Source organism: Diceros bicornis, chromosome 8 (assembly GCF_020826845.1).
Source record: "Diceros bicornis minor isolate mBicDic1 chromosome 8, mDicBic1.mat.cur, whole genome shotgun sequence".
Classification (NCBI taxonomy): Eukaryota; Metazoa; Chordata; class Mammalia; order Perissodactyla; family Rhinocerotidae; genus Diceros; species Diceros bicornis.
In genome coordinates, this window is record NC_080747.1 from 60,977,680 (window position 1) to 61,005,225 (window position 27,546).

Sequence of the window (27,546 nt, forward strand, 5' to 3'; positions counted from 1 at the left end):
AGTTGCTCAATAAATACTTGTTGACTGACTAAATGAATTATTCTTTGAAGAAACATTTTGGGCAACAAAACAAAATTATTTTCAATGTTGATGGTTTTCTTAAGACTTGGAAGAGTTCTATTATTTTACATTTTTCCCAACTACTCTTATGGAAGGATACCTCAAAAGAAAGAAAAGAGGATTTATTTTACATTATAAGGCTGTATTGCCCTAATGGAGCTGAAAACAGATAACCTTGGAAAAAACTTTCTATAAAACACTGTTTCAATATAATTTTATTAGCAGTTATTACATCGAAATTCACATTTACAGGATCCAAAGGACTGTCTTAGAAAATTCTAAAGCATATGTAATTAGATTTTAACAGTAAGACAGAACATATTCTCATTATAGCACAGCCCTTAAAAAGTCAAGAATAATACTGGGAATTAAGTGCAGTTCTATCAAGAACTAGAAATGAACTCTGCGTGCACAGTGTCACTTAAAGCAAAGTTCCATGGAAGTATAACATACTTCTATGGATGTGAACTTCAGTGACAAACATCACTGGCTTCCAAACAACTGACACTAAAGGAATTTCCAATCAAAACACAAGTGCAGTGGCGTTCATCCAATACAGAGCTATGATAATTCTATAAAGAGACCCTGAATCCTTAAGCACTTGTAATATTTTATGCTGTGACACTAGTACAAAACACATCAACTCTAATGCATAGATTCTGACACATTACGACAACAGGATACTAAGGAGAACCTTTTTCTATATCAGAAAATGCTGAGTTTTCCAGTGCAGTATAGGCTGATCATTGCTGATCTAGTGAAATTCTACATCCTCCAGCTTGAGCAGTATTGTAGGATTCACAAATATTACATTTCATGCCTAATATATGGAACTGGACTGTAGATCTTCCATTGCAATCATTGCAGAGAATCTGAAAAGTAAAGAGATGAAGTCAAATTAAGTATATTAAACCTTATAAAGTGGCACTGTCTGCTCAAAAAAATCACATTGAAGATATGAAAACACATATATATATATATAAGTCTAAACATTTTCATACATAGAAATACCTTTTATTTGTTCACTGAAAACTCTAAGAGGCTATTAGGGTAGCTTTGAATTTTGAAAATGAAAATGTGGATTTGAGCCAAGAAGTCTTATTCTAAAATAGCCCCCAAACGGTATAAATAGTACTCACACGAAAATTAACATAGGCATGAGATCAACCCCTATACTTACAATTCAAAACAGCATACATGATTTTATTATTTTTCATTGACACTTAGAAAATTATCTTAGTTAATAAAAGAAATTTTTACATACTTATCATAATATTTTTGCTTAATTTTTAGGTTTAACATGCTAAGTTCCTAGTCTTCTATGCCTCAGGAATGAATGAAGTTCAAAAGAGTAGTTCCTAAAATTGAATAAAGAGAAGCTTTTGGCTCATCTCTAAAATGAAAATAAGATAGCACTTAGGAATGACCCTCTTCTAGTACTAAGTGAGATCCTGAAAAATACAAAAAGATGTTAACCTGAAAACAGATCAATACATAACTATGTGAGAAAAGCATTACCTTTAGAATAGTCACACCATAATAAGTAGAAAACTTCCAAATTTGCTCTAAATTATAATTTGAGAAATAATGCTTTTAAAAATATGATCTAAATGTAGAAAGTAGATTAATGGTTGCCTAGAGCTAGGGGATTGGGGAATAACTGCTAAGGGGTATGAGGTTTCTTATGGGGTGATGAAAATATTCTAAAATTGATGGTGGTGATGTTTGCACAACTCCAAGAATATACTAAAAAGCACTGAATTATACACTTTAAATGGACAAGTTGTATGGTATGTGAATTATATCTCAATAGAGCTGTTATTTTAAAAAATGATCTACATGGAATATAGCAAACTGCAGCCTCTAGTAAAACATCACATGATTATCAGTTAGTATTCCAAAAGTGATCTTTTACTAACCTAACAATTCAATTATCCAAATGAATTACAACATGCTCCAGTGTGAATAAAAAACAAAAAATAATTTTTATTTGGCTCTGTTAAGTGGTTTTTATCCTTTTGTGTAGAAGTATCTGAACTACACTAAAGATGTTCAGAACATTTATATGTCCAAAAATTATTAAAGCACCAGAAAGCTATCTAGCTTTCTAATTCTGATCTATAATTCATTATACCATGCTGAGAATAGAGTGCAGCATACCTCAATTAATGGAAAAAAGATGATCATTCTCCATAAGGCAAAAGGCAAAGAAATACTTCCTATATTTTAGGTTGCAGGTTAATTAAGACCAAATTTTAAAAGTCTAAGATAGAATAAAAAGGGTAATAAACATTAAAAACCAAAAAATAATCTTCAAAAATCAGCAAATATATTCACCCGAAATAAAATTTTAAATAATTAAAAATAAAACATAATTAAAATAAAACATCAGACCAGTAATCCACCTCTACTCAGTTACACAAGTGACTGACTCTGGCAAGTAATGTGTAAATAATTCAGAATAAAGTTTTTGCCTGCCATCTAGTGTTGGAAAGAACTGCACAAAAGTATTCTTAGCACTTTTTTTTCCTGCTCTTTTGAGTTCAAAGTAACTAAAATTTAAAAAGATTAGTTTGTCCTTCCCATTAATCATCACACTGGCATCTATGCCAACGCAGTATTTTTCAGACAGAGTTGAGGAAAAGCGCAAACATAAACAAGAACATCATCAAGGAATCTGAAAAGTTTTAAAGACTGATTCTACTCACATCCACAGTCATGTTCTGATATTCTGACGGCATAGGAGTCTGTGCGACCTCGTCATCCAGCTGTCTCCAGTACCGAGTCATATCTAAAGCAGAGTGCATACATAATGGACATCTGTAGCCTCTAGAAGAGATAGAAAGATTATTTTACAAACATTAAACAGGGAGTATATCAACTCAGGTATACAAGAAGTTGCATGCTAACTGGTACATAAACCATTCAAGACAGGGCATTATTCCATATTTCAAGGTAATCTGTTACAAACCTGGGAACTTTTACACTATAAAGTTTTCAATTAAATCCTGTATCATGGTATTTTTTTAAATGTACTTCTTTTCCCTCAGTTCTCTAAAATAGAAAGGAATTAGTCCATACTCTTTGCAGAATATACTTAATATATTTTTAAAAACCCACCAAGCTGCTAATTTTTAGCTCAACAACGTCAATTTCTTTTTTTTTTTTTAAACAATTTATTTATTTATTTATTTTTCCCCAAAAGCCCCAGTAGATAGTTGTATGTCATAGCAGCACGTCCTTCTAGTTGCTGTATGTGGGACGCGGCCTCAGCATGGCTGGAGAAGCGGTGCATCAGTGCACGCCTGGGATCCGAACCCGGGCCGCCAGCAGTGGATCTCGAGCACTTAACCGCTAAGCCACGGGGCCAGCCCTCAATTTCTTAATATATTTAAGCAAAGAAGAGATTGTATTCCTTAAAACATTCAGATCATATTATTTCCTTTCTAAAAATTCTGAATAAATTCGCATCTATCTGGGTCTTACATTAAATTAAAATTTCTGCTCAATTTTGCAGGACCAAAATACATTTACAAAGTCTCCTCTTTCCTAACTATTCTCATCTCATTTTAACATCCTTCCCCCACAATAAAGTCTCAACTTAAGATAATCTCATTACCAACTTTCTTTGCAGGTCATTATACTGGGCCAATATAACAACTTAACAGAATTTTGAGCAACAGAATTTTGAGCATTTTTACAATGCTATGGCTGCGTCTGGTAGAGACTGTGCTCCCTGGTAGGTACAGCCAGATAATAAGACGTATGGTATCTGTCTCAAGTTGTGGGATGAGATAAAGCATAATAGAAACATGGAGACAAAGGTATAGTTCTACATACCCCAAGATGCTTTGCCTAGTCTAACACTACTCATTTACCCTACCCATCTCAAGATAAACATCCTCCATGCCCAATACGGTATAAGTAACAGCAACGTTTGCCCACTTCCCCATGCCCACAACAAAAAAAAACCAGACAGCTTACAATTATAATTTTTTAAAATCCCATCAAACACTCACTCTTTCAACATTTCTTCATAACACGTTCTGAAAGAAAATATAACATTATTTTAGTAAAGCAAAAACCATCTCCACTATTTCCAAACATTTTTGAGAGAAAAAAAAAACTACTACTTTACCTATGTAAAAGATGTCCACATGGCAAGACATGAGCAACAACACGGGACGTATGAATGTCCTAAAGGAAATCAATGTTAGTGCTTGCGTGAAGACAACACAAACACCCACATATTTTAAATTCAAGAGAGGATATTTCCAAAGCAAAAAATATTTTAAGCTTACCTCCAAACATATTGGACAATTCTGCCGGGACACATTTTCAATACACTATTTAAAAGAGAAACTCAAATTACCAAAAGTTTAACTAGATGCAAATGACAGATATAACAATAATATTAATAATAAAAACTAACCATAAAGAAAATAATAATACCAACTTCCTAAGGATAACAATTAACATTAATTCATGTTTCTTATGTCAGACAAGAATTGAACAGTTAACTCTCACAACTACTTTAGGCTTTGCATTTACCTGAAACAGTGAAACTGCTTAATATATCGTAATTACTCAAATTATCTTCATTTTACAGATAAGGAAACTCAATGAGTCAAGATTTACCAAACATGCAGAGATATTAACGTTTGGAACCTTTCTATTTTGTATGTTTCACTCCAAAGCTAAACTACTTAATAATATTGATGATAACAGTTCATATTGTTGAGATTTACTACATGCCATATGCTAAGTACATTACCTGTATTAGCTCAATTAATCCTCACAACTCTAAATGAAACAGGTACAATCACTACCCCAGTCTACAGATGAGATACTTGAGGCCTAGAGAAGCTAACTGACTTCCAAAGTTAAATGACAGTAAGAGGTGAACTATATTTGAGCTCCAACAGGCTGCCTCCAGGGCCTGTGCTCTTAACTTGACAAGACACTGTGTGAATAGATGTGGGGAGGTAAGGAAAAGCACCAAGCCATGGATGATGCCCATGTTTTTTAAGTAAGCATTTGAGCAGATGGTAGGACCACTGCTAATACACACAATAAAAAATAACTGAGAAACAAAACTAAAATACAAGAGAAAATAGTATATAGTTTTTTAAAGACAATAGCATATCTTGCTATCACCCCAAACTCAAGTCTATAAAACAAAACTCAATCTTTTATCTCCAACAAATTCACAATCTTTAATCAAGTACTTTAAGCCAAGGCTAAAAATCTTGGGAGTCATCTTTACTCAGCCCCATTCTTCCTTTACCCCTTGTCACCATATCCCATATGCTCACTATTTATCTCCAATTCTCTTACCGCTTTACTATTTTAGGCCAGTTATTATCTATTAAAAAAATAGTATCTATTAAAAATAATATCTATTAAAAATAACCCATCATTTGTCTCTCCATTCTCTGATTTCTTATATTAGACAGAATCAGTACTATAAGTGATAGTTTACTAGAGTCTTTTCTAAATAATGAAAAATAATTTTCAAAGGCCTGGGATAATAATACAATTGCTACATCCAGATTAAAAATATTTGTCTAGGGCCAGCTCCAGTGGCCTAGTGGGTAAGCCCAGCACGCTCCGCATCGGCAGCCTGGGTTTGGCTCCTGGGCGTGGACCTGCACCACTCGTTTGTCAGCAGCCATGCTGCAGCGGTGGCTCACACAAAAAGAAAAAAAGAGGGAGACTGGCAACAGATATGAGGTCAGGGCAAATCTTCCTCAGCAAAAAGAAAATAGGGGCCAGCCCAGTGGCATAGTGGTTAAATTCATGCACTCCGCTTTGGCAGCCCAGGATTCGAAACCCAGGCGCAGACCTACGCACCACTTATCAAGCCATGCGACGGCAGGTGTCCCACATATAAAGTAGAGGAAGATGGGCATGGATGTTAGCCCAGAGCCAATCTTCCTCACCAAAAAAAAAAAAATTGTCTAATTATGAAAGGAAATATAAAAATATTTTCTGATTTTTCTCGGAATACTGTGCTAACAGGTTATACTTAGTATTTCTCCTCTACTATGTATGCATTTTTAAAGTTATTCTTAAAACCAGTACTAATGATAAGAATCCATAAACCTATTTGAAGTTGTCAACATTATGCTATTAACTGATATAAGTAATCTTACACACTATAGAAAAAAGAATTGCAGATTAGATATTCTGAGGCATATGTTTTAGAACATTGACTTCTTAATACTGCTTAAAAATAAAAAGTGAAATAGCTGTACTTGGTAATATCTGAAAATCAGCATGCTTCCAAACATACTAGGATTTAAGCTGATTTTCAAAAACACCAAAATACTTTTAAAATTATGCAAACTGAATTATATACCTTGTGCTTTCCTTGGAGATTCATAGCTAGGCATAAGTTACACTTCAAACAGTGGAAAAAATCTTCCTTTGGACCAATCCTAAAAAAACATAGAAAAGCCAAAAGATTAGATTCATTCTTACTACAGTGCTAGTTTGTTCATTATATGTAAGTTTAGTTTCATTGTAAAGAAAGCTCAAACCACACCAAAGAATATGAGAGAAACCCCACCTCCCCAACATCACTCCCCAAATGTAAGCACTGTGAACAGAATGGTATCTACACTTCTAAGTCTTTTTTTCTATAAAATTGCATATACATACACACACACATTTTGGGTTTTATTTTTCACATAGATAGATTCTTTCTAGATATCATGTTCTGCAACTTTTTTTCCATTTAACAATATATCCTGAAGATTATTCTATGTCTGTCCATATAGAAGCACTTCATTCCTCTTCAAAGTTACATCAGATTAAATGGTATGGATATATCATAATTTTAAAAAACATGGTTATTGATTTAATTTTCTATCTTTAATTAATACAATGATATAATAAATATCCTTATACAGACATCACTTAGCCCACGTTAATGATTTTTTTAAAGAGTTCTAAAAGTGAAACTATGGGGTCAGAGGGTACTACAACATCAGTTTTGATACTGCCAAACTGACCTCCAAAAAGACAGTACCAATTTATACTCCCACCAACTGTGTGTGACGGCACCCATGCTTCCCACACCTTAACCAACAGTGATTACCTATAAGATGGACAAATAAAAGATGTCATTTTAACTTGCATTTCTCAGATTATGAGACAGGGAGTATATTTTAATGTTTATGAACCATTTGGACTTCTTCTGTGGATTGTCTGTGCATGTGCTCTGTTCATTTTTCCACCAGGGTATTTGTCTTTTACCAATTTAAAACAGTTCTTTATATATCCTGGATATTAATCTTTTTCATTTGTATATGTTACAATTATTTTTCTAGTATGTTATCTATCTTTGTTTATATCTTTTGTCATGCAGCCATTTTAATACCTGTGTAATAAGCCATTGATATTTGTCTTTAAGGCTTATGCTTCTGCCTCTTGTTTAGGAAAGACTTTTGCAACCTACGCGTCATAAACATATTCTCCTATATACTTCTATACTTATGGCTTTTAATTTTTATATTTTTCTTTCATCCATTTGAAATTCATTATGTATGGTAATGGTGAGATTGCCAGTTGTCCCCAAATTTCTATTATCTCCTTCTTCCACAACAATAGAACATTTAGTTAGGCACAGGGCTATCCTGAATAAAGACTATTTTCCAACTTCTCTGAAGGCTGTGAACAGAAGAGATAAATGAAAAATATGGGAGCCGGCCCAGTGGTGCAGTGGGTTAAGTGTGTGCGCTCCGCTTCGGCAGCCCGGGGTTCGCAGGTTCGGATCCCGGGCACACACCAATGTACTGCTTGTCAAGCCATGCTGTGGCAGCGTCCCATATAAAGTAGAGGAAGATGGGCAAAGATGTTAGCCCAGGGCCAATCTTCCTCGGCAAAAAGAAGAGGATTGGCATCCGATGTTAGCTCAGGGCTGATCTTCCTCGGCAAAAAGAAGAGGATTGGCATTGGATGTTAGCTCAGGGCTGATCTTCCTCAAAAAAAAAAAAAAAAAATTCTGTGTTGTGCCCTTAGGAGAAAAGAGTGTACCTTCTCTTCACTTATTTGCCCCCTTTCCCCTTTCAACCAGAATATGAGCTCTTTTAAACTATGCAGATAAGAAAACATCCTATGGATGGCAGCAGGGCAAAAAAATAAAGAGGAACCTGGACTCCTGTTTAACTACATGGCTCAGATTTTTCCATGAGAAATATAAACTTTACCCTTTTTGAGCCACTGTTATTTTGGATTTCTGTCACAAGATGCTAAAACCATATTCTAACAAATGCACTGAGTTTTACTAATCAATTTTTTGTTTCCCAAATGGATACTCAATTATCCTAATACCCTTTCCCCTGATTTGAAACGTCATTTTTGTTATAAATTCATCTGTATAAATATGTAAATGTATGTATACACACACACTATGTTTTTCCATTTATCTATTGCTGTGCAAAGAGCACACCATTGGAATCACTCTAGTTTTATTATGTTTTGATACGCAGAAAGGCAATCCCCTCTTTGCTGTTCATCCTTTTCAAAATCTACTTAGCTATTGTGAACTTTCTCTTCCAGATAAACTTTAGAATCAGCCTGTCAAATTCCATAGGTAAAACCCTTTAAGGAGGCTTCCACTACTGCCCAAGATAGAATAACAGAGACTGGATCTACCCTCCTGACTACAACAATAACAACAAAAACCAGACAAAATATATGAAACAACAGTTTCACTGAACATCAGGCAAAGAAGGACAGTGATCTGTGAGAGACGGGAAACAAACTGAGTCCTACAATTGCCCCAGTTTACTGCCTAGAGAGTTTTCAGGCAGTGGGACAGGTTGGAGAAACTGAGGCTTCAGTTGGAGGAACTGAAGACTTCCTGACTGAGGTGACAAGTTGAGTTCACAGAACAGAGTGCCAGAGAGGAGAGAGCAGCACCGAGGAGGCCCTCAAGCATTTGGCAGGATAAACATCAGCGCCTGCACGTGAGGAAACTACCCAAGGCCAGGGAAAGAACCATCCAAGAGGACTAGAAGGAGCAGCGCTCCCCACTCACACATGGCCAGGATCAGCGCTTAGTCCCATCAGCCATGGGGAAAACTTTATAATTCATGGGCTACTGGACAAGGACTCAGGAAGGTCTTGCCTCAATAGCGAGGAATAATTAGTCCTAGAATAAGCACTTCTCCAGATCCACCTAACAAATTATAAAAGCAAGTCCCAGAAGTACCAAACTGTTTCCAAGTAACATAACTGCATCCCAAAGTAAAGCTCTAGGAGATTTACAGGAATACGAAAAGATTCAGCACCCAACAAGGCAAAAATCACAATGTCTGGTATCAATTTAACAACAACCAGTCATGCATAGAGGCAGGAAAACATAACCCAAAATGAGAAGAATCAATCAAAATCGACCCAGATCTGACACAGATGTTAGAATTAGCAGAGAAAGACATTAAAATAATTATAACTACATTACACATGCTCAAAGAGTTAGTACAGACATGGAAGATATAAAAAAGACCCAAATCAAACTTCCAGAGATAAAAAACAATGGCAGATTAGACATAGATAAAGAAAAGATTAGTCAATTTGAAGGCACAGTTTTAGAAACTATCCAAAATCAAATAGAAAAAAGAATTTTAAAAAATGAGCAGAGCATTGAGTGAGCTGTGAGACAACTTCAAGCAACCCAAGACACATGTAATTGGAGATCTCAAAGCGGGCGGGGTGGGGGGACAGAAGAGGGAAGACAAAATAATATCTGAAGTACTTGTGGCCAAAAACTTTCTGAAATTGATGAAAACCATAAACCCACAGGTTCAAAAAGCTCAAAAAACCCTAAGCACGAACAACATGAAAAAACTATACCATGGAACATCATAATCACACTGCTCAAAACTAGGGATAAAGAAAAAAATCTTAAAAGCAGCCAGAGGGAAAAATACAAGCACAAAGGAACAAAGATAAGGATGATACCAGATTTCTCACATCCTGGAAACAATGAGAACATTTTTAATAGAGTAACATTTTTAAAGTACTGAAAGAAAAAACTGTCAGCCTAGAATTTTATATGCAACAAAAATATCTTTCAAAAATGAACGCAAAATAAAGATGTTTCAGACACACAGAAGTCAAGAGGATTCATTACCAGGAGACACTGTTTAAACAAAAACAGTCTGTCTGGTTTCAGTACTGTGAGTCACAGAGCTGATCTGGCAGGCTCTGGAGCAGCATTTCTCAAACTTAACCTCAACACACATTAAGAAATATTTTTACATCCTGACCCAGTTCTCCCTTCCTCCTCTCACACATATATACACAACACTCAAAATGCTAACACAAGTTCTACAAAACAATACTTATCCTTACCATGTATTTATCTTTTATTCTATCTCTTTTTAAATAGTGGTAATGATTCACTACATTCATTTCAGTTTAAAATACTACTCTAGATATCCTTTTTACTCCTATTGTCAACCCCAGTCTCTACCACCACCGCCACTGCCCCTCACTCCATGCTTTTACTGCCTTCTCTCAGGCTTGGTTATTTATTTATATTTATTTATACTCCAGCCCACTCTGATCTATTCGGCCTTGGCTTATCCCTATAAACTCAAACTTTCCCACAAAAGACAGTTCCAATCCCTATAATCTGACAAACTCTGTGGTAGTGATTGCTTATTAAGCCCATTCTTCCACAAACAGAATATAAATTTAAAGACAAGAATCATGCCTTCTAATCCAACAGTGTTCTACACACAGCAAAGATTTCTCTGATGTTTATTTAATAACTTGCAGACGTGAAAACAAGCATCCTTCCCTTGATTTAAAGCATCATTTTATTAGTGGATGTTTTATTTCCCCAATTCAGTTATAAATTTATATAACTTTTAAACTTTAAAAGCAATATCTTTTCATTATTTAAAATGTATTAAATCCAGAAAAACATGAACCAACAAACAAATATACCAAGCAAAACTTAAAATCACTCATGATCTCACCACCCATGGGTAACTATTGCTAACATTTTGGTCCATATGATATCCTGACAGACTTTTTTTACCAATCATTTTCCCAATCCCTAAATATTACTCAAGAACATTACTTTTAATATGGGCTTGCAAACTTAACAAACTCAAAAATTTATAGGTTTCTAATTTTTCATTATTACATTTATTGCTATAATACATATTCTGTACATAATTCTTGCTATATATCTCTATTTCCTTGAGATAATCTCCTGAAAATAGAATTACACGGTCAAAGAACTGGAACATTTTTTAAGATCAGAAATCAGAACAGAGGAACCACACCTATATCCTACTGTCATAAACACTAACTATTCTGGTGCTTATTTAATAACATTGGGAAAGAATATTTCCCCATTTTTTATAAAAAGTTCATTCCAGTACATTTCAGTAAGGATGTGTGTGTACCCACAGCCAAAAAATTCAAGATCAGATGTCTCTCCCCAATTAAAGAAAAACTGAAACCCTATCTTTAGGGCATATCACTCTTTCAGAAATACTGCCACAGAGACAGTCTATAACTATCATCAAGCTATTTTAAAACATAATATCAGGAATAATATATTATTAAATTCTGTAAGAAGCACCAACTTCCTTGCAGTGATTATTGCCTAAGGATGAACAATTTTTCAAGCCCACACCTCCAGATCAGAGTCAAGGACAGCCTAGAAGTGCTGTAAGCACCAAGAGGGGGAGAAATCTGGATAGGAGAGTTAGGCCAGGAAGACCTGATCACCCTTGCAGATTTTTTAATAGACTAAAAGCAACGACTAAGTTTCATAATATACGTAAGACAGAAATGTTTTGTTTTTAATATCCAAAAGAGGAATCATTGTCAAAGACTGTCAAGAAGGTACAGCTAGAAAGTAAAAAGACTGATATTTTAACAAAAATATAAGAACTCATACATTCAAATGACAATTTTTTTAAATGTTATCATGAGAGTGTAAAGAGTTTCCAACAATGCTGCCATTGCACAACATTTTTTAACTTGTCTTTTGATATTTTTACTGTTTAAAAAAAGTCATTATTTGACAATCATATGTCATTTCTGATTAAACATAGTATTTGCCAATCTTATTTAACAGATTTTGCTCTCAGTATGTTTTAGCAATTTTTTAAAAAATAAAAACAGTTCTGAAAATCCTCGAGGGGGGGTGAACTTTCAGTGCGCCATAGGCACTCATTGAAAGAACCGCACAATAGACGTTTCAAAGAATTTCGAGCAATGACAACAGATATAATGCCTCCTAAAATACCTACCTGCAGTGATCATAATCATTGGTCTAAAACGTGACTCACATTATTTTATGATACCCAATAATATAAAATATGAAACTTTATTTGAAAATTTCTTAGTTATTTCATAAGCTTTAGACATTTTCCAATTATATTCCACTTAACGTGATAGTCCCAAAAAGGATACTATAACCAAGTATTAGAAACTATACAACCTCAGAGGTTTACACTGCACAATTAGCAAGCTGAAAGCTCTGAGAAGGAAAGTAGATTGAAAGCAGCATTTACCAAAACTGTATGACTGCAAAAGCCTTTCTCATACAATATCCATTTTGTACCAGGATCCAGTTTCTTTTTTGATCAATTCTGTTTTAAAGATTAATATTTTATGAGTTTTATTCTTTCTTAGAGATATTCCAAAGAATAAAGAGAAAATCTACTTTTTTTTTAATAGCATAAACTCATTCTATTTTGCAATTACCATATGGGAACATTAAACCCTTTTACAAATCTGATACATTATGAGATCTTAGTGATCGTATTTTTCCTATATTTTGAAAGATTTTGCTATTTCAGCATCCTAGGAATTCCGTCACATTAATCATCAATTATTGCTAACTATCCTAACAAAAAGACTAAATGCAAAGTATGGTAGAAAATGAAAGTGAGGTAGAAACACTGAAACGATGACACAATATGAAATAAATCATCACTATTACATCATCCTTCAGTTTTATTTTTGCCCTGCTCAAAGTATTACATCATCTTTCAAGAAGGTTAAAACAAGAAGTCTAGAGACATCTGCCTTGTAGCCTTTTTTAGTTTTCCTTGAACACAGTTGAGAAATCAGAATTTTTCACGTTTCGCCCATATTGGCAAATAGAAAAAAACGAAAAGGGAAAAACTTCAGAGAAAGCAGAAGATAAATGCAAAGAGACAGCAGCATTCTGGACTGGGGTTTCTGCACTAGGCACTATTGACATTTTGGGCCAGATAATTCTTTCTGGTGGGGGACTGTCTTGTGCACCGTAGGACGTTTAGTAGCATCCTGGGCCTATAGCCAGTAGATGCCAGTAACAGACTACCCGCCTCCAGTTGTAACAACCAAAATGTCTCCAGACATTACTAAATGTCCTCTGGGGGCAAAATCGTCCCTGGTTGAGAACCACTGTTCAAGACTCTAATGATGATGGTGAAATGATCATAGAAGCAATAAATCAGATTATGGTTTTCAGATGATGATATCCTAGATGAAAGGTCTCACTCAAGAAAATGAACAATATATTTCTAAGGACAAAAAGAAAATATAGTATCTTCATCTAGTTAGCCACTCAATAGGAAGGACTTCAATTCACAATATTTTGTGAACCTGGACCAATCCCGTTTTGCTAAAAGAACAGAATTCTGTCACAGAATGTGACAGAATTCTTCCATATTTTATGATGTTTTTACACCAAAATTTAATTGATATGGCACCTAAGTAGACAATGTTGAAGGGCAGTATATGTATAAAGTATTTGGAAGGAAACAGATGAAGTAAAAATTGAAAAAAAATCATAGGATTGATCATCTTAACAGGTGTTCATCAATCTAAAAATAAAAAATGTTTTGCTACATTGGAGCTAAGAAGATAGCCACCTTTAGACAAAATTATGAGTTCTCAAAGGTTTCAAAAGCATTGAATTAGGCAATGCATAGACAGAAGTAATGATAAGCCAGAAGCTATTAGTGACACATTGAGATCTGGAACCAGTTTGGTATTTTTTTTTTTTTTTCTTTTTTTGTGAGGAGATCAGCCCTGAGCTAACATCCGCCAATCCTCCTCTTTTTTTTTTGCTGAGGAAGATGGCCCTGGGCTAACATCTGTGCCTATCTTCCTCCACTTTATATGGGACGCCGCCACAGCATGGCTTACCAAGCAGTGCATCGGTGCGCGCCCGGGATCCGAACCAGCGAACCCTGGGCCGCCGCAGCGGAGCGCGCGCACTTAACCGCTTGCGCCACCGGGCCGGCCCCAGTTTGGTATTTTGATGATAGAAGTGTGAGAAGAACCAGAAGCAATTATAAGCTAGAACCTGTTAGAACTGTATCTAAAACCTGGAATTAGTTATTTATAAGATGGACATGTGCCAGATTCACGCATGACAAATTACCAGTAAATAATTACATTCAAAGGATACTGCCAAATTTAGTACATATATCTTCAAAACTAGGAAAATACGTAATCAAAATTTAGGTTTGCAATGTTTAAATTCTTATTAAAATTTCCAATGAAGTTGTTTTTCACTACCTTTACTCTTACTTCTGTGTTATTTGTAAAAGGACTTAAAAATATTAAAAAGTAAAAAGAATCTATGAGACTTACATGCTAAATGTTGATGGCAAATTTTCCTCCTATACTGAGAGAAATCATAATAGCAAAAATATTTTGCTAAAGATACACTGCCTACACATTACTGAATATCTACTGTATATAAGGCACTTCCAGGTATAGGAATTTAAACTTTGCAAATACCCTGATCTCATGAAGCTTAATATTTACCAGGTACAGGAATTTAAAATTTGAAAATATCTTGATCTCATGAAGCTTAATATATACTAGGTAAGATGAGACATACATTTTGCAGTCTCAACAACTTGAAAGTCAATACATCAATAATAAAATGTGATTCCTTGTTTGTGATAGTGGTAACGAAAGGCTGTGTGCAGATCTGACATACAAAATAACACCATTCAACAGTGAAAATGAATTGGAGCTCATGAATCAAACAGGATGAATCTTAAAAACAAGGCTTAGTTTAAAAAAAAAAAAAAAGCCACACAGAAATACATATAGTATGATTTTAAAAATAAGCAAAACTGAACTCCACAATGATAAAGTAGTTTGTAGAGGACCAAGCTCCCACTGAGAACTACAAAGGCTGGATATAAAGAAAACAAGCTGTTTGAAACCAGTAAAGAGCAACTAAGGGCTTGAAGGGTCAACACCCCAGAGAGAAGGGAAATATACTGAGACAAAGCCAATTCTCTGCTTCTTCGATCTTGGGGGATTTGCAGACCCTAAACCATGCTGTGAGAAGCTAACAAGCTAAGGAGCAGGTAAGAGGCTAAGAAAAACCAAGTAAAGCCTCTGGCAGTTTCCCTGTACTAGGGAGAAAAAACTGGAGTCCAGGTCCCACCACAAAAGAGATGCCCTAACAAAAACCCTGGCTTTAAGTCAAGACCCATGTCCCAGGAGCCTGAGTGTGAGGGGAAACAAAATAGAACAGGACTTAAAACTGAAACTTAGCCACTAATCACCTCAATCCTTAACTGGATTATGGTGATCTGTCTCTACGTTAACTGCCTACTGAAAGAAAAGTAAATTCTCTTTGGAGAAAAATAGCATAAAGAGCTTACACAATTTTTTACATATTACATCCAACAACTAAGTAAAAAAAAATAATCCCAAGCATGCCAAAAGGCAGAACGAAACACCAAGGGGGGAAAAAAAAAGAAAACAGAACTAACCCACAAGTAATCAAGATACTGAAGTTATCAAGCACAGCCTTTAAATTATCTGTCATTAATACATTCAAGAAAAAATCAGAAAAGCCACAAATACGTGGAGATTAAACAAAACGCTACTGAACAACGACTGGGTCAACAAAGAAATCAAAGGAGAAATCAAAAAATACCTGGAGACACATGAAAATGAAAATACAACATGCCAGAATTTATGGGATACAGCAATAGCGGTTCTAAGAGGGAAGTTTATAGTGATACAGGCCTATCTCAACAAACAAGAAAAATCTCAAATAAACAATCTAACAATGCACCTAAAGGAACTGGAAAAAGAAGAACAAACAAAGCCCAAAATCAGTAGAAGAAGGGAAACAATAAAAATCAGAGCAGAAATAAATGAAATAGAGACTGAAAAAACAATAGAAAAAATTAATAAAACCAAGAGCTGGTTCTTTGAAAAGATCAACAAAACTGACAAACCTTTAGCTAGACTCACCAAGAAAAAAAGAGAGAAGGCACAAATAAGTAAAATCAGAAATGAAAGAGGAGAAATTATAACAGACACCTCAGAAATACAAAAGATTATAAGAGAATACTATGAAAAGCTATATGCCAAGCAATTTGACAATCTGGAAGAAATGGATAAATTCTTAGAATCATACAACCTTCCAAAACTGGATCAAGAAGAAGCAGAGAATTTGAATAGACCAATCACCAGTAAGGAGATCAAAACAGTAATCACAAACCTCCCCAAAAATAAAAGTCCAGGACCAGACGGCTTCCCTGGTGAATCCTACCAAACATTCAAAGAAGACTTAATACCTATCCTTCTCAAACTCTTCCAAAAATTGAGGAGGGGGGGAAGCTCCCTAACTCATTCTACGAAGCCAACATTACCCTGATACCAAAACCAGACAAGGACAACACAAAAAAAGAAAATTACAGGCCAATATCACTGATGAACATCGACGCAAAAATCCTCAACAAAATACTAGCAAATCGCATACAACAATACGTCAAAAAGATTATTCACCATGATCAGGTGGGATTTATTCCAGGTACACAGGGATGGTTCAACATTCGCAAATCAATCAACATAATACACCACATTAATAAAATGAAGAATAAAAATCACATGATTATCTCAATAGACGCAGAGAAAGCATCTGACGAGATACAGCATCCATTTATGATAAAAACTCTGAATAAAATGGGGATAGAAGGAAAGTACCTCAACATAATAAAGGCCATATATGACAAATCCACAGCTAATATCATCCTCAATGGTGAAAAACTGAAAGCTATCCCTCTAAGAACAGGAACCAGACAAGGATGCACACTGTCACCACTCCTATTTAACATAGTACTGGAAGTCCTAGCCAGAGCAATCAGGCAAGAGAAAGAAATAAAAGGGATCCAAATTGGAAAGGAAGAAGTGAAACTGTCACTATTTGCAGATGACATGATTTTATATATAGAAAACCCTAAAGAATCCACCAGAAAACTTTTAGAAGTAATAAATGAATACGGTAAAGTTGCAGGATACAAAATCAACATACAAAAATCAGTTGCATTTCTATATAATAACAACGAAGTAGCAGAAAGAGAAATTAAGAATACAACCCCATTTACAATTGCAACAAAAAGAATAAAATACCTAGGAATAAACTTAACCAAAGAGGTGAAAGATCTGTACACCGAAAACTATAAAACATTGCTGAAAGAAATTGAAGAAGACACAAAGAAATGGAAAGATATTCCATGCTCTTGGATTGGAAGAACTAACATAGTTAAGATGTCCATACTTCCTAAAGCAATCTATAGATTCAATGCAATCCCTATCAAAGTTCCAACAACATTTTTCACAGAAATAGAGCAAAGAATCCTAAAATTTATATGGAACAACAAAAGACTCCGAATAGCTAAAGGAATCCTGAGAAAAAAGAACAAAGGTGGAGGTATCACACTCCCTGATTTCAAAATATACTACAAAGCTATAGTAACCAAAACAGCATGGTACTGGCACAAAAACAGACACACAGATCACGAGAATAGAATCGAAAGCCCAGAAATAAACCCACACATCTATGGACAGCTAATCTTTGACAAAGGAGCCAAGAACATACAATGGAGAAAAGAAAGTCTCTTCAACAAATGATGCTGGGAAAACTGGATAGCCATATGCAAAAAAATGAAAGTAAACCCTTACCTTACACCATACACAAAAATTAACTCCAAATGGATTAAAGACTTGAATGTTAAGACCTGAAACTATCCAACTTCTAGAAGAAAACATAGGCAGTACGTTCTGTGACATCGGTCTTAACAACATATTTTCAAGCACCATGTCTGACCAGGCAAGAAAAACAATAGAAAAAATAAACAAATGGGACTACATCAAACTAAAAAGCTTCTGCACAGCAAAGGAAACCATCAACAAAGCGAAAAGACAACCTAACAATTGGGAGAAGATATTTGCAAACCATATATCTGACAAGAGGTTAATCTCCAAAATATATAAAGAACCCATGCATCTCAACAACAAAAAAACTAACAACCCAATTAAGAAACGGGCAAAAGACTTGAACAGACATTTCTCCAAAGAAGATATACAGATGGCCAACAGACACATGAAAAGATGTTCAAAATCATTAACTATCGGGGAAATGCAAATCAAAACTACAATGAGATATCACCTCACGCCCGTCAGAATGGCTATAATTAACAAGACAGGAAACAACATGTGTTGGAGAGGATGTGGAGAGAAGGGAACTCTCATACACTGCTGGTGGGAGTGCAAACTGGTGCAGCCACTATGGAAAACAGTATGGAGATTCATCAAAAAATCAAGGATAGAACTACCATATGATCCAGCTATTCCACTGCTGGGTATTTATCCAAAGAACTTGAAAACACCAATTTGTAAAGATACATGCACCCCTGTGTTCATTGCAGCGTTATTCACAATAGCCAAGACTTGGAAGCAACCTAAGTGCCCATCAAGGGACGAATGGATAAAGAAGATGTGGTATATATACACAATGGAATACTACTCAGCCATAAGAGACGATGAAATCCAGTCATTTGTGACAACATGGATGGACATTGAGGGTATTATGCAAAGTGAAATAAGTCAGAGGGAGAAGGTCAAATACCGTATGATTTCCTTCATTAAGTAGTAGATAATAACAACAGTAAACAAACACATAGAGACAGAGATTGGATTGGTCGTTACCAGAGGGGAAGGGGGGAGGGAGGAGGGCAAAAGGGATAATTCAGTACATGTGTGTGGTGATGGGTTATAATTAGCATTTGGTTGGTGAACATGATATCATCTATGCAGAAATAGAAGTATAATGATGTACACCTGAAATTCATGCAATGTTATAAACCAATGTTACTGCAATAAACAGAAAAAAAAAATCACAAAAGCATAAAAAAATATATATATATATTCAAGAGAAAAAAAAGGTGAAGAATTTCACCTGAGAACTGGAAGCTATGGGGGAGGGAGGTGATTAAATGTAAATTCTATAATTAAAAAAACCTCAAATGAAAAACTCAATAGGTTTAATAGCAAATTCAACACAGAGCAGAGACCTGAAAGATAAATCAGTAGAAACTATCCAATTTAAGCATGGGGGAAAAAAAAAGTTAAGAAATATAGAAAACAAAATTTAAGAGAGATATGAAACAATGAAAAAGTCTGTACCTAGAGAGCGAGGAGAGGTGAGAGAATGGGGCAAAAACATTATCTGAAGAGACACTGGCCAAGAATATTTCAAAACTGACAGAAGACATCAACCACGGATTCAATAAATTCTACAAACTGCAAGCCAGAGAAATATCACACACATCTGGACACATCATGGAAAAACTGCTAAAAACCAATGACTTAAAAACAGCAAGAGGGGGATAAAAGACAGATTACCTTCAAAAAGGCAATGATAATCCTGACAGGATTTAAACAGACTTTTAAACAGAAACCATGGCACCACAATATCTTTAAAGTGCTGAAAGAAAGTAACTGTCAACTTAGAAATTCTATACCCAGCAAAAATATAATTTAAAAATGAAGGCAAAATAAAGACATTTTCAAACAGACAAAAAACTGAGACAATCTGTCACCAGCAGAACCTCACTAAAAGTAATACTAAAGAGAATTCTTCAGGCAGAAGGAAAATAATCCCAAAGATAAAGGAGATGCAGAAAGAAAAGAAGAGCAATAGAAATTGAAAATATGTAGGTAAATCAGAGAATACCGACCTTTCAAAACAATGTCTTGTAGGGTTTAAAATATACATAGATTAAAATACATGACAACAATAGCATGTAAATCCTCTTAGTGTTCAAGGTTCTTGCCTTGTCCAGGAAATGATAAACATATTACTCTAGTAAGCCAAGGATGTATGTTATAATTTCTAAGATAACCACTAATAACGGAAAAATGTATAACTAATAAGCTTATACAGAATAAAAATAGAAAAATTGCTGATTAATCTAAAAGAAGGCAAGGACAGACAAATACTAAGGCAAGAGAAAATACTAAAATTGTAGACTGAAATAAATATATCATAATTATATTAATAATAAATGGACTAAATACTCTAATAAAACACAGAGTCTTTATCAAACTCAATAAAAAAATAACACTCAACTAGGGGCCAGCCCAGTGCCGTAGCGGCTAAGTTCGCACATTCCACGTCGGCGGCCCAGGGTTTGGATCTGGGCGTGGACCAACGTACCGCTTGTCAAGCCATGCTGTGGCAGTGTCCCATATAAAGTAGAGGAAAATGGGCACAGATGTTAGCCCATGGCTAATCTTCCTCAGCAAAAAGAGGAGGATTGGCATCAGATGTTAGCTCAGGGCTAATCCTCCTCACCAAAAAGAAAAAAGCTTCAAGAAATAATGTTAAAAAAAAAAAACTCAACTATATTCTGCTTACAAGATACATGCCTTAAATGTAAGTATACAAAATGTTTGGAAATTAAAAAATGAAAAAGATATATATGCAAAATCTAATCAAAAGAAAGATACAAATATAGCAGATCTTATGGCAGGAAACATTACTAAAGATAAAAAGAGACATTATATAATGATAAATGGGTCAATCATAAAGGAAAATATAACAGTTCTATGTAATCACCTAATGATATTGCCTTAAAATATATAAAACAAAATACAAAAGAACATACACCATATGATTCCATTTATAAAAAGTTCAAAAAGTCAGGAGAGTGGTTACCTTTGGAGAAGAGTATTGACCTGGATGGGGCATAAGAGAGGCTACTAAGACGTTATAAATATTCTGTTTTTTGATCTGGGTAGTGGTTAAAACAAAGCAAACTCATAAGGTTGTTTGCTTATGATTTCTGCATCTTTTGGTATGTTTGTTATCCTTCCTTAAAAACAAACCACATAAAAGAAAAGCAAGAAAGTGATTTAAAATATTCAAACAGTGGTTCAGAACAAGAAAGGATTGGCACAGAACACTTGGAGCACCAACAGTAATCGTAACATTCTATCTCCTAAACTGAGTGGCTTGTTTGCTGTATTAGTATACTTTATAACATACATACGCTACATACATGCTTTTGTATATATGTAATACTTCAGAATTTTTAAAAAGGAAAAAATTCCTATATACCAACATGGTCAACAGTAGCTTGTCAGTGGGTGGCTGGTACTGTAAGTTGTTTTATTTTTATTCTTTCTACTTTTCTGTAGTTTCCAATTTTTATAAAATCAGCATGTACTTTTTGATAATTTTTTTAAAAAGGAAAAACCACCCTTATTTTATACCTCAGCTGCCTACAAAACACTTCATATAAAAGCATATTTTATATCCCCAAGTTAAAATTTTAAATAGCCACACAACAGTTGATGGGCTAACTAAACGATTATTGCAAAAGAGGCATGAAGAAACATTTTAGAACAATGGAAATGTTTTTTATCTTGATTGCATTGGTAGTGACACAGATATATATTATTTGTCAACTTACTAGACCCTTAAAATGAATGCATTTTATTAGATGTAAATTATATTCCAATACAGTTGATTTTAAAAACCATTACTGCTCAGATACATTAGAAGTAATTAGAGGGGCCACCCCATGGCATAGTGGTTAAGTGCACGTGCTCTGCTTCGGTGGCCTGGGGTTCACAGGTTCCGATCCCAGACACGGACCTACGTACCACTTAAGCCATGCTGTGGTGGCGTCCCACGTAAAAAGTAGAAGAAGATGGGCACAGATATTAGTCCAGGGCCAGTCTTCCTCAGCAAAAAGAGGACTGACAACAGATATTAGCTCAGGGCTAATCTTCACCAAAATAAAATAAAACAAAAAATATAAGTAATTAGAAAAGAATATTTTATATACAGTACCTACAAATTCCACAGTTGTCACAATGATACTGCTTCTTGTCTTTGTCAAACAGATGGCATATACTGCAATAATATTCTCCAAACAATGTGCTACATTCTTCACAAGTCTGTTGGGCCTAAAAAAGACACAAGTAACTAAAAATTGGAATAAATTTACCAAAATATTTTGTATTACTATTTGAATATCCAGAACTTATGTTAAAGTATATGCAGTTTTATTTTCACAAGTTTGTAAACATTTAAATCAAAGATATTGCTTACTTTAAGAGTTAACTTGCAATATGCTTGATTAAATTTTAAAACCTCTTTAGTAAAAAAATTTTGAAACAAAATAGAAATATGTGATAAAATCTTACATGTTGAATTTTTTCACAGTTTATGCACTGCACTTCCTTTACTTTAAAGCGATCTAGCTGATGATCTTCATTGTTATCATGACACAACCGGCAAGTATAAAGCTTGTCACAGCAAGGTGCCTAACCCCCAGGGGAGAAAAAGAGTTATAAGATGCAAGAGAAGACAAGTTTGCAATGCAAAAACAATTTTATTCCTCCTCCTCCTCCTGGAACAAGGTCAAAGATTACACCCAATGGATCAGTTGGTAAACTGATCATTAACATAACATTTCACTGTTTCTCAGCATATTTCAACTATTCCTTTCAACATCTATATGTCTGTATGAAGCTGAACACAACCTTGTCCTTTAAGACAAAAGAATTACGAACGATGGAAATCCCTAGACTGAAAAACTAATCCCACAACACCCTAAACTCATTCTCGGCCTAAATGGCAGGCAAGCAACTTCTTCTTAGACATTTCTAGATAAATTCATTTACCTACTTCAATTCTTAAACATTAAATATTTCAAAGATTGTATTTTAATTCCAATGTGTTTATTAATCATCAACTATATGCCTGATATTTTAGAGGATGCGATAAATGTAAGAGACAGCCCTTGTTTTCAAGAGTGGCAAAGACTGCCAGCTGTCCACCAAAATCTATTCTTGCCTTCTTCCTGGGCATACGACTGCCCAGCTATACTACAGTTCCCAGCCTTCCTTACTGTTAGGTGTGGCCAAATGACTAAGCTCTTACCAACAGAATCCGAGCAGAAGAAATCAGTGCCACTCCCGGGCCTGAGTATTAAGAAACTGGCCCTGTCTCTTCCTCCATGCTCCCTTTCTATCAGATGAAACCTGGACATGGCAGCAACCCAGCTGACGACTATATGCCCTAAAACACGGCAAAATCACACAGTGGAAACACTTGTCCCTGAAGTGATCATATGGAACAGAGCCTCATCACCAAACCGGATCACTCACCTACGAACTGTTAACTGGGAAGAAATAAACTCTTTAACCCACAGTTCTGTTGGATCTTTTTGTTACAGCAACTTAGCCTTACCCTAACTAGTACATCAGTAAGTTTCCAGGACAGTAAGCTAATCCAATACTTTCCAGTACACTGTGACCCTGCAGATCCACTCATTTCTGAAGACTTCCTATGCTGTGACTTACCATAATATAGTTTATTCCTTAAAGATTTTAACACTCATCTGGCTCCCTTTTTCTCCAACACTACTCTTGTCCTAAATCTCTGTGATTTGCCCATCCATAATGATAATATGGATACCTTCCATATTATCCAATACCCTGAATTCTCTTCCTTGACTTTCTCACTTCCAATAGCCTTGTCCTCCAACCCTCCTCAGCCACATGTTCTCACAGTCATACCACAGAACAGTGGTTGTCAAACGTTTTGCTCTCAGGACCCCTTTACACTCTTAAAAACTACTGAGAATCCCAAAGAGCTTTTGTCAACGTGAATTATATCTATTGATACTTACTACCATATTATAAATTAAAACTAATAGGTTTTTAAAATATTTATTACTTCTTTTTAAAATAATAACAAACCCATTACATATAAATAACATATTTTAATGAAAAAATATATTTTCTGGAAAAATAGCAGGATTCTCATTTCTGCTTCTGCATTCAATCAGTTTTGGCTGAAGTATATGAAGAAACTTCGACCTCACACAAATACGTAGCTGGAAAGGGAAGAGTATTTTAATAGCCTTTTCAGAGAATTATGGATATTCTTCTCTGATATCATACCAAAACTCAACAACTCTTATAAACAGTTAGTTGCAAGATGGAATCTGAAATCATATCAATGAACTTTTCTCCCTCTGTTACATTAAAAGCCACTCATCTATCTTGCACTTTGAACGGATCTTTTACCCATGCATTGGTCATCTGAAAAATATCGGCTCACTGAGTTATGCAGATCTTCCAAATGTTCACGCATTTGACATGCAATATCAAAAAAAATCACATTTGTTAATATCGCTGCCCATGTCATCAGAAAAGCCTTTAAGCATTCAGAAGCTCACAAAGGCTAATACAAGTTTTCTAAAATTCTAATTTTTACATGAAAGCTAGAATCTTATCAGCATCAATTGTTTTCCTTGTAATGACAGTCTCACTTCCCTCCTTTTCAAGAAAATGTCCCAATACCCAAGTGTGAATAACCATAGTTCAAGTACAAAATGCTGCTCCATGAAAAAGTAACTAGTTCAGTTCACAATCCAACTGCACAAGAGCTTTTCCTCTTGAAACCATCTAACTTCAGATTACAGAAGTGCTTGATAAAAACATCTCATTTTAGCAAACATGTAAAAAAAACATGTATTCAAGGGTTGAGATTTTATAAAATTAATCATTTTAGTTCTTTAATTTTATCAACGACATTCTTAAGCAAAAACTGGCTTTTTTTTTTAAACTATAGGTGTAGTACAGGCCACTAACTTGATTTGTGCTAAGGTGCCAACAGTTTTAATCATTGCTTTTGCACACACTGAAAAAGACAAATAATGTCTTAGTATTAAAAAGTAGTTTTGACCTTGAGGATCCCCTTAAAGGGCCTCAGGAATCCCCAGGGGTCCGTTCACCATATTTTGAGAACCACTGCTCTAGAACAAGAACTGAATCCTGTTTATTTCTTAATTTCAAGCATGAACTTCTCTAACCACTACCTCCTCTCTTTCCAACTAACTCCATTTCTTCCCTTGCACATACCCTAGTTTCTTCCTTCTCTCTTCCTCTACATACTCACTCAGCCCAAATCCCCACTCTGGTTAAATCCAAGTCTCTCCTACTCAACCTATACAGGAACAGCTGAATATGGCTAAAGAAAGAGCCATATATTTAAAGTCATAGCCTTTAAAGAAAGGCTAAAGACTGGTCTCTCTTTAAAGTCATAACCACCAATAAAAAGAGGCCTCTTACCACCATGTTTCCCTAGTCAAGTCCCTCATTCTTCTAGAGTCTAGAACCTAGGGTCTAGATTATTTCACACCTCTTCTCTCTTTAAACCTCGAACACCTCTTCCTCCCTCCTTACACTCTGCTGATGACCTTGCTTATTTCACTAGGAAAACAGAAATAATCAAAAGAGAATATCCTCCCACAAACTCTATCAACCTACTTGCAAATGTACCTCATCCTCTTTCTTCCCTTCTGTTATAGAGTCTGCAGTCCATGTTTTTATCTAAGGCCAACTCCTCCACGTGTGCACTAGATGCCATCTTCTCTTTGACTTCTCAAAGACAGTGCTCCTACAGTTTTCCCTCTCCCTCCTGCATTATAAAATGTTCTCACTTTATTGGGTCATTTCTAAGAATTTACAAACATGCTGCAATACCACCCATCTTAAAGGGAAAAAAAATCCCGTGATCTCACATCTCCCAGCAACCCACAGGCTCATTTTTTTTTGCTCTCTTTTACAGCAAAACCCCAAGAATTGTTATAAAGGCTATTTCCAGTTCTACTACTCTCATTCTCTCTTGAATCCACTGTAATCAGGCTTTGTCCCAATCTCTCCACTGAAATTTCTCTTATCAAGATCACCAGTGACCTCCTCCCTGCCAAATTAAAGGTCAATTTTCAGTTCTTATCTTACTCAAACAGCAGCATTTGATTTAGTTGATTACTTCTTCCTTAAAACTCTTCACTTGGCCTCTGGTATTTAAGGAAAATGGAGGGGCAGGGCAAAAAGCATTTGACACTCCTGGCCAAGTATCTTAGTGCTACCAAACACAGGTGCGTTGGTGTGGTATCTTGGGGGATGAGGGGAGGGCCAACATGCTGAATTCAGTTTTAGACCTCAGGTTTGACAGATGGAATCATAAGGATAGCATTCAATTTCCTTACACAACACTTGGTGAATGACCAACTTTGAAAGCTTCATCCAGTGCAGTGGAGGAACGTTCACCAAACCATGGACTACAGAAAAGGCTTTAGGTTGTCCTTACGGGCCTCATACTTTTTTATGAAAGAACTTCTATCACCCCTGTTTTACATATGGCGCGTTTAAAGAGTAATTTGCTCAGTGAGCTATTAAGGAGCAGAGCTAAGATTTGGGGGTAGGGCTGTGGGACTCCAGAGCTCAAGTTTTCTAAGCAAAATCTTTCAACTGTTTCTTGCAAGAAAAATCAGAAAACTTTAACTGAATGGGTGCCAATTTGAAAACTTCTAGAGTGACTAGGAGTTTTTCTCAAAGTAATCGGCAAAAGTAACAATATATGCACACTAGGCACTTTCCTATACATAATTTCCTAATTAGTGGCAATTACATGATGGTCTTCCTCTTTCACATACATATTTTCCCGTTGGCAGGTTTACGCATACTCACTGACTCTAAAATAAAGCTGCAAACTGTAAAACTTATTCACTACAGGAGCTGAAACGGTATTCCGATTCTCCACTTGCTTATCCCTCTTCCACTATTTCATCACACACCTGAAAATGATCCTGAGGAAAAGCCAGCACAGGCCCGGGGCTGCCTCAGTCTACTTCCAACAGCAGAAGACTGAATAAACCCATTGATAAGGTGACTGATGTGCAAGCCCAGGCTCTTCTCAAGCCAAAAGGGCTTTGCTTGCAAAGTACAAAACAGGAGGAAAGGTGGGGCCTGTGGTCGCCTTGCCAAAAACGTTCTCTACTGCAGGAGAAGGTATCCTGACAAACAGCTTAGCCTCAAACTGAAGCCCAAGCCTAACTGCCTTGCCCAGCGCGCCCCAGCCCAGCCCGGCCCGGCGGAAGCTCCTAGGCGAAGAGCCCACTGAAGTCGTCACCTTCAGGAGACATCCTCTGTCATAGTGCTCGCAGCCCCGCCGCCCTTGCTCTTGGCCGCGGGCGCCATCTTCCCGCGCCGAGGCCGCCATCTCCTCCACCTCCCCCCACACCGCACGGACCCTTCCCCCAGACTGAAAACTACGCCCAGAGAAGCTGCGCCGCTCTAGCACACCCCCTCCCGGCTGCAGCTGCCACC

The 27,546-nt window shown here is 35.8% G+C and overlaps 1 protein-coding gene across 1 annotated transcript; it reads right to left on the reverse strand.

Moving 5' to 3' along the window:
• Positions 1–255: 255 nt before the first annotated feature.
• RCHY1 (ring finger and CHY zinc finger domain containing 1) lies at positions 256–27,509 on the reverse strand. The gene is made up of 9 exons (XM_058547269.1): positions 27,350–27,509; positions 22,567–22,686; positions 22,211–22,326; positions 6,422–6,500; positions 4,362–4,406; positions 4,199–4,257; positions 4,080–4,106; positions 2,769–2,889; positions 256–932 (listed from the first exon to the last, which is right to left on the reverse strand). The coding sequence occupies exons 1-9, from the start codon at positions 27,437–27,439 to the stop codon at positions 804–806; spliced, it is 786 nt and encodes a 261-aa protein (XP_058403252.1). The 5' UTR covers positions 27,440–27,509; the 3' UTR covers positions 256–803.
• Positions 27,510–27,546: the final 37 nt, after the last annotated feature.